The sequence below is a fragment of the Sceloporus occidentalis genome, unplaced genomic scaffold, assembly GCF_023333645.1.
Source record: "Sceloporus occidentalis isolate IW3139 unplaced genomic scaffold, rSceOcc1.0.p SCAF_195, whole genome shotgun sequence".
Classification (NCBI taxonomy): domain Eukaryota; kingdom Metazoa; phylum Chordata; class Lepidosauria; order Squamata; family Phrynosomatidae; genus Sceloporus; species Sceloporus occidentalis.
In genome coordinates, this window is record NW_028317175.1 from 330,499 (window position 1) to 339,062 (window position 8,564).

Below are 8,564 nucleotides of genomic sequence, written 5' to 3' on the forward strand. Positions count from 1 at the left end.
GGTAGTAGAAGTATTATTAAACACTCATCTACAGACACCAGACAAGCCAGAAGGCTTGCTTTTCCCTCAGAAATCTCATGGTGCTTTCACAACCACAAGGGATTCTGGGTAGGCACATGCAAATAAGGTTAACAATTATCACCTTTGCCTCTATATCCACTTTATACATGGATTCCTTGAAAGTAACTGCCCGCTGTACAAGACAGCCTTTAGACAAAACTCAGGAAGAGGTACAATAGTGGTGATCTGGCTATTGTACCTCTTCCTGAGTTTTGGTTTGGGCGACAAACAAGTAAATCTGGATTCTTTCCAAACTGCTAATATCGGTACCGATAATGGTTTGTGGATTAAAAAGTCAACTCCCAGTCCTTTCCCCTCATAGCTCCATATTTATTGCACTAGATCATTTTCATTGCCGTGTGTCTTGGGGGATTTTCACAGTGCAGAGTGATTTAAAGATTAAAGATAAGGCCGAAAAACCTACTGAGCCCGCGCTCCTTCCGCTAAAGGCGTGAGAGAGGGTTCAGCAGCTACATTCATGTAAATCATGGGATTTTGTGACTATTGGCATTCAGTGTCCAGTCATGAGAACATAGTAGGTTATTGTAGTTAATTTCTTTTTGTTGGCCCTGGGATGGGGTGAGTGTAAAACATGTGGTGTCCCGTTCCTATGGAGATCATTTTATATTGACATTATGGGGCTGTTTTTAGCTGGTGCACACTGGGTTCCGATTAGGTACAGTCTGATAAGGGTTGTAGTTGAAGAACATCAGTGTTTCTCCCTACAACCCAACTGGAGATCCCCAACTGTTCATCCAGCTTGCTTCATCCTTACTGCACTTGGGATATCTATGATCAAGCGAGTGACGGCCTGAAACAATATAAGGAAGGTTTCTTTTAGAAAATCACTTAGTGGAGGCAGATATGTGAAAGGATCCATGGTTATTGCGTCTCTGTGTTTCTCTTGTAAGTCCGTTCGCAGTTCCCCGAGCGGTTCTCCGCCTGGGTACACAGTTGTGATTTCTCTGGCGCTCCTCATTGAATAACTGCACGTAAGGAATGTTCAAGGATCATGTGAGCAGGAAATAAATGGCTTATTTACAAAATGTTTCATGACGGCCACACCCTATCAGTGCCATTATATACTGATTTTGGACCTGTTTAGAAGAATAGAAATAATCTACATTAAAACGCATCAGGTACGGATTCCTCATAGGATTTACCTACATGATGACTTTCTGAATCCTTTGTGTCATCTATATGAGGACACTTTCCCTGTCCATGAAATGCACACATCTCTAGCAGCCATGAACCTTTTCATGACTGACCCCTGCAAGGTTTGTCTTAATGGGTAATTCATTTGTTTGGCTAGATTTTTTTTGTAAAAGATTTAGTATTAGGACGTGGCAAACGTAAACCGCAAAATATTTTGCTATCTAGAACTGCGCACTTTTGTTTTAACCAGATTCCTATGCTGCATTAAATGATAATCTGCAATCCTTTTTGTCCACAGTTTTCACAGATAGTATTGGATACGATGTATCTCTTATCACTGAGCCTCCTGCTGACCCTGTACACGCTCAGTACTGCTCTGGACAACGGCTTAGTGAAGACCCCACCAATGGGATGGATGACGTGGGAACGATACAGATGCATCACAGACTGCAAGAATGATCCAGATAATTGCATAAGGTTGGTTTTAGTGACCCTGAACTTTTAGTAGTAATGCTTTGCCTTAATGTATAAGCTCCTACATATTTATTTTCATTTGAATGGTGAAATTGTATACATCAACACTTATGCTGATGTGTATTAAAAAGATCACTGTTTCATTTAGGTATATGAATTATATTTGAATATTGCAAACAAGTATTTTAAATCCAATTGTGATTTTAGGATTTAATCGGTGGTGACAGATTAGTGAATAGATAATATATTATTATTATTATTGACAGTTTTGTAATGCAATAAATGCCCACTAGATGGCACTCATGCAGTTGTTTCCCCACTAAACAGGACGGCGGAGAGGAGGTTCTCTTATCATGAATGGTTCCATGTCATTCATAAAATGAATGTAACAATCAAGTAAAACAAGTTAGTTTCGGCAAACCCATATGTCGCATTATTAACCCATTGTGGCAAAGGGATCTTTTGTGTTTCTGTTTGTGCTATGGTAATGCAGCACGAGTTTAGATGTTGCCTTCCTACATCAGACACCTCTTGCACTAAATAGGGTAATGTAGATTGAAAATCAATCTCAAAAGAGAGTGTCCTGTGCTCCTTCAAGTACGATGATTTATTTTGTATTGCTATTATTTTTTCATTTTAACGGAAAAATTTAATTCTTTTTCATTTTAAATAACTGATATGGTATTAATCATTACATATTTTCTTGCTGAGATGCATAGACGTACACATTTACACATGATGCCAAATGTTATTTACAGTGAAAATTTAATAAAAGCCATGGCAGACCGAATGGTTTATGGTGGCTGGAGAGATCTTGGATATGTGTATCTGTCAATCGACGACTGCTGGTCTCTAAAACAAAGGGATTCCCAGGGAAGACTCCAACCTGACCCAGACAGGTTCCCAAGTGGCATAAAGGCACTTGCTGACTATGTGAGTATGTGGAAACCAATAATATTCCAGTAATAAATAGATTTAAATAAAAATCTAAAGCTTGATCTGTCAATGTTCACAGTCATCTCCATGTCTAGCAGTTCAATGGCTCATTGTTCATGCCCCAGTCTGACTCTAACTAATGAAAATCAATGGAGGAAGGGACTTTGTTAGCATTGCCATAAAGAAGCAGCTCTGTGTGGCGTTTGAGCAGGGAACGTCACATGACTGACAACAATAGCAGCCTCCTGTCTCAAGATAAATGAATCTTATTGAAACAAAATGAGAGAAATTCATTGTTTCCACTGATAAAGTTTGATTAACTCAGTAGAGAGGATAGAGTCCTAGGTATATGTATACCAGAACAGACTGGGACCATATACATAACATATGAAGAAAAAAAACTTCCTGTGGCATCCAATCACACCAGAACCATGCATAAATCAGAGATAAAACATATTATATTATATATTCCTTTGTCACCATCATTCTTCCTTTACAAGAGAAGATCAATGTTACTACTACTGTTGTGATGAGTTGTTTTTGGTTTTATAAAGTGTTAGCCATGGATATTCTTCCTCTCCCTTGATGCAGGTTCACTCCAAAGGGCTGAAGTTGGGTATATACAGTGATATGGGTAATTATACCTGTGGTGGTTACCCCGGAACCACTCTCGAAACTATCAAGATTGATGCCGACACATTTGCATCGTGGGAAGTCGATATGTTAAAATTTGATGGTTGCTACTCAAATTCCACGGAGAAAGCCATAGGTCTGCTATCTGTTTTACTTCTGTCCATTGTATCTGTATTGTACATATCTGGGTACTTCCCAGGGGGGGTAGGTTACCCAAGCTCTCCATCTTCTAGGAGAGTGGGTTTGTGAAGGAGGGGGGGCGAACCACACATGGGGGCGGGACTAGCCCGGCAGTCTTTAGTGGGAGGGGAATGAGCAGTGAGTGGGTGTGGCCAAATGTCACGCCCCTGTCCAGAGAAAGCAGAAACTGACTTGGAAGCCCAGAGAAGCAGGGCTTCTCTCAGAGACTCTGGGTCAAACATAAGCGTTCTCGAGTATGATCGTATAGCGAGCGATTGCTCACATAAATTCCATAATGTATGGCACAGTCTCTTAGCATGGCCGCTTGTTTGCTATCAACTAATATAAGAGTAAATCTAGTCTAAAAGGCCACCACAATTTGTGTAATTGTTCAAAAACCTCCCATTTGATAACACAAATTTAAAGCAAGACTTAACAGAAAAAATAGAAACATATCAATTATATCTGAAGATTTTTTACTTAAATGGTACATAGTGGTGCAATTATGTTGACTTAATGTTTGTACTTTTGATGTATTAGAATGAAGTTTGTTCTTTATTTTAGGATACCCTAAAATGAGCGTGGCTTTAAACGCAACAGGAAGACCTATCTTGTATTCCTGTAGTTGGCCAGCCTACGAGGGAGGCCTCCCACCTCAGGTGAGCAGAACTCTCTCTCGTGACAGCTGATCATTATCAAGAGAGAGAACTCTTTATTGTTGAATTATAGTGGGTCAGTACCTGTAGCCGGCTGCAAGATAGGTAGTCACGCCGGTTCTCAGAGTAAAGGTCCTCTTCAGGTGTGCCACCGGTCACAACACAACACACCAGTCAGGAGTTTGTGAGAGGGGTGTAAGTTTTCAGCCACTTGGGGTAAAGTGGAAGAGCTGAACGTTTTAACTCCCTGATAGTACTAAGCATTATGAAGAGTCAGCCCCAAAGATTTTCTCCTGAGAGAATGACATCTCTCTGATGTATTATTGAGCATTATTTACAAAGCAAGCATGGCAGTGCGTAGTAAAATTGTACCGGTCCTGCAGTGTCTTCTGCTAACTCCTTGCACCCCATCAGGTCCCCGACCAACTTCTCGAGGCATTTTCTAGAGCTCCCCTGGCCCAGTCACCCCAGGCATCTGCCTGACTCACCTGGCACTAGAAGCAGCCATGAAGGAGTCTTACGAGTTTAACTCATAATAAAGAGTTAAGTCAGGTAGTGTAAAAGCTCCAAGCCCCTGCTGTCTCCCATATTAATAAATAAACCCCAAACATCGGAGAGGCAAAAAAAAAATGACCATGGTGTATTTGCAATGATAAAACATTCATTTTTCAATTTTTGTACATTAACCTTTAACAGGTAAACTACACCCTACTTGGGAATATCTGTAACATGTGGAGAAATTACGGCGACATTCAGGACTCCTGGGACAGCGTACTTTCTATAATGAAGTGGTACGCTGCGAATCAGGATGTGTTGCAGCCGGCTGCTGGCCCGGGACGCTGGAACGATCCTGACATGGTGAGATTATTCTTTAGATTCTCTGCGGATCGCATGAACTGTATACCGTGTCGTAATGAAAGTGCGAAAGGTGTACGGAAATAGATCAGCTGAACAGTATGAGTTTCTCTGTAAATATGTGTTTTGTCTGCTTTTCTGCCTTCTAGCTGATCACTGGGGACTTTGGCTTGAGCTATGAACAGTCTAAAGTCCAGCTGGCAATCTGGGCGATTCTGGCAGCTCCACTTATCATGTCCAATGATTTAAGAACAATCTCTGAAGACGCCAAGGACCTTTTGCAAAACCGCCTTCTCATACATATCAACCAGGATTCTCTAGGAAAGCAAGGGAGACAGGTTTTAAAGGTATTTATCTCTATTGCCAAGTAACATTTTTATTGTTTATTATCGTTTTTTTACATGTAACATTTACAACAGATTGAACTGAATATAAAACTCACTTTTAGCACAAATGCATCAATCGTGAAACTAGTGGGTGGGAGCCATAAGAAGAAACCTAGTGTAAATAATCAGGAGTGGACCGATATATCACGTTGTAGATTTTATTATATTCAGCCCGTTCCAGCTGTACAGTACTAAAATACCAGAGTGCTCCCTCACCCCAGCCTTCCTCTTTTAATATACACCCCTGAAATTCTGTTGTAATGAGGCAGATGATGCCAGGATTTGCATCTTTATCCAGTGGTTGACCCTGTTAAATGCCGCAGCGAGCGTTATAGGGTTCTGTAGACCCCGTGTTCTGAATTAAGTGAACTGTGCAAGCATGGAGTTCTCTATCCATCCACTTGGTCTGTGGGCAGGTGGCAGCTTAAAGGTACACTCCAGCCATCATATGAACTTTAATGTATATGATAGCTGCGTGATCCCTTTACATTTCCATGTTGTCCACAACAAAACGTTAATGTCTGCAGAATCCCCTCAAAGTATTTACCGTACAGAGGGGATATGTTCAGCGGAACACATCTCCTTGTGTGATATACTTGCCTCTGGCCCACTCCAGAACAGGCTCAGGAAATGCTGTGTCAACGGAGAAAATACTTTAAAAAAGATGCTTCTGCCGGTCTCTTCAACACTCCTCTAACTGACCAGGGAGCATCTTCACCCAAGCACCTCTCCAGCTTCCCCCTCAGCAATGCAAAAAACTGGACAGGCGCTCGCTTGGTCTCTGCAGGCATAAAAAACAAACCGGTGCATATCAACAAAGTGGCTTTGATGTCTCGAACGTGCTGACCACCTCGCATGTTTCACACACATCTCATTTTTTATTAACAATTCTGTTACAGATCGGCCGGCTGGAGGTGTGGAAGAGGGAGATGATGAATGGTCAGCATGCGGTGGCGATAGTTAATACGGGGGATGATGGGATTCCTAAACCCATCGCTACATCGCTCAGCATGCTGAACATCACCCAGTGTCCTGCTGGCTACAAGCTTTATGATGTGTTTGAAAAAGAGTTCCTGGGATATTTCAAATCAAACACGTTGATTAACCTGAAAGTCAATCCAACCGGCACCGTCATGCTTTTCATCCACCCAGCCTCTGTGCCGCATCCTGGCCACAGAAAGTATTTTGGCGTCATGTAAATATGCCAGTTTCCATATTAAGGGCATTATGGATGGCGGTATCACCTGTGCGTCACGCCTTTCATTTCATGCGGTACATTAATATGTTTTGAGACACTGGGGTAAGCAGCGGATTCATATACGATGCTGGCATATGAAAGTTAGGATGTAAACTCGCACCATCTCCAGTCCTTTCTGTGACTCCAGATCACTTTGTGCCTTTTTAGAAGTTTGCCTCACTTTGGATTATGATACTTGAAAATAAATTCCAATATATGATCCTGTTACTTTTTTTTGATCAACCAAAAAATGTTTACCGTTATTAGTGATGTCTTTACTGGAAGATCAAAAAATCTAGAGTATTAGATAAAAAATCTTAGATTAAAGAATGATCACCTTATTCACCATCACCATCTAGCCATGCGATTTTTGTTTAAAAAAACCAAACAAACAAAAAAATACCTAATTTGAAATATTTAAAGCTGTTCATCCAGCTGAAATAATGCTGCTTTTTGCTAAACTATCAGATGCCTTCGTTGGTCGATAATGTGGGTTTCTTTAAACATGTCCTGTTACATTTAATTTTCAGAAACGTTGTTGCTATAATAATAATAATTAATTCTATAAAGATGTGTCTATTGCCTCAGTCACTGTTTCAAATAAGTTATTTTACATAAGATTGCGGAATCAAGACTTTAATCCTGATTTAATGGGAATTAACACAAGTATAACCCAAGCAGATTTTAGGGAATCTGGTTTCAGTACCCATTGCTTTCCATATTACAATCCGGGTTTCTTCTTGAATGCATGCAAAGAGAGCTAAGACTACCTCTATATAATGATTCATTTCTAATTGCAATATCTAACTATTTTGTTTGGGAAGTTTTAGTTGTTTGGGTTTTGTTTTTTTTTCAAATATGATTTTTGATTTTGGTTTATTGCTGAAGAACATTTAGCAGTAGCATAAAGGTGATTCAGCAAAGCATTAATCATCTCTCAGGAACGCTTCTTTCATTCTTAACTTTAGATTTAGTTCACAAGGAGAGTTGTATGGAATGCCAAGACAGGTAGATTTCTGGGGCTGACCCTGTATAATGTATACGTCAATGGTAAAAGAAATCTCACTGACTTAATGAATGCATTCTACAGAGCCAGCCAAGTTTCTGAGGTGGCCGTTCATAATGTTTAGTGAAGCCTAAGAGGTGAAACACAACTCTCCTGTTAACTCTCCATTTAGTGAATAAACCCCTTTGTCTGTTTTAAGCTAAAGTAAGTGAACCCCTTACTGTTTAGTTAGGAAACATACTCGGGACAATAAATAATGTATATTACATACATATACATCTATGGGCTGACATACATACATATATATTAACCTGTGACACAGTATAAAATGACTGATTATCTGTAGCTGTATTTTATTGCTGCTGTTCTTGTTGAATATATATTCTGTGTGTCTCTCTCTCATTCTCTCTCATTATATTTGAGACCCAAATTAGTGCATACGAGTTAAGCCATATGTAACACCGCATAGCATATTTCAGCTTTGTACAAATGAGCCATTTCACATGTAAGCAGTGAAACCGCAATGAGTTTGCAGTTATATTAAGTCTTTACGCAGGTCATTTCTATAGTAGGAGCTCTTTTGGTATGTAAGTGTACGGTAGCACATAAACATTGAGAAACATTCCCTTTCTGGAGCTTCAATAACCAAGTAGTGGCTGGTTTGAATAAAATGATTAGTATTGAGTATAGTATATAGAACCCCTTAATTTTCCCCGAACAACAAACCCCATCAGCTCTGTTATTGACTTAAAAAGCAGAGGGATTGGGGAGGGGTAGGGATCAGCATTATCTGTTAATGTTTCTGTTTTGTTTGCTTTAATGACAAAAACCTAATAAAAGATTTTCATAAAAAAGCAGAGATTGTTTTGTGTTTTGTACATCTTTTGTATTACATTTTTGGTAAGTATTGAAAATCTGATTTTTAAGTGCTTTGGAAATAATAGTTATAAGGAAACAATGTGGAATAAATAAATGCAAATAAATGT

At 39.7% G+C, this 8,564-nt stretch overlaps 1 protein-coding gene across 1 annotated transcript; it reads left to right on the forward strand.

Moving 5' to 3' along the window:
- Positions 1-1,537: 1,537 nt before the first annotated feature.
- Positions 1,538-6,534, forward strand: LOC149278290 (alpha-N-acetylgalactosaminidase-like). Its single transcript, XM_089502139.1, has 7 exons — positions 1,538-1,692; positions 2,448-2,622; positions 3,217-3,394; positions 4,003-4,097; positions 4,791-4,952; positions 5,099-5,296; positions 6,235-6,534. The coding sequence occupies exons 1-7, from the start codon at positions 1,538-1,540 to the stop codon at positions 6,532-6,534; spliced, it is 1,263 nt and encodes a 420-aa protein (XP_089358265.1).
- Positions 6,535-8,564: the final 2,030 nt, after the last annotated feature.

Bases quoted from the DNA above. Each gene is read 5' to 3' on its own strand.
- LOC149278290 (XM_089502139.1), top strand. From the start codon at position 1,538: ATGTATCTCTTATCACTGAGCCTCCTGCTGACCCTGTACACGCTCAGT. The intron at 4,953-5,098 runs GTGAGATTATTC...TCTGCCTTCTAG, and splicing joins GCTGGAACGATCCTGACATG to CTGATCACTGGGGACTTTGG. The intron at 5,297-6,234 runs GTATTTATCTCT...ATTCTGTTACAG, and splicing joins AAGGGAGACAGGTTTTAAAG to ATCGGCCGGCTGGAGGTGTG.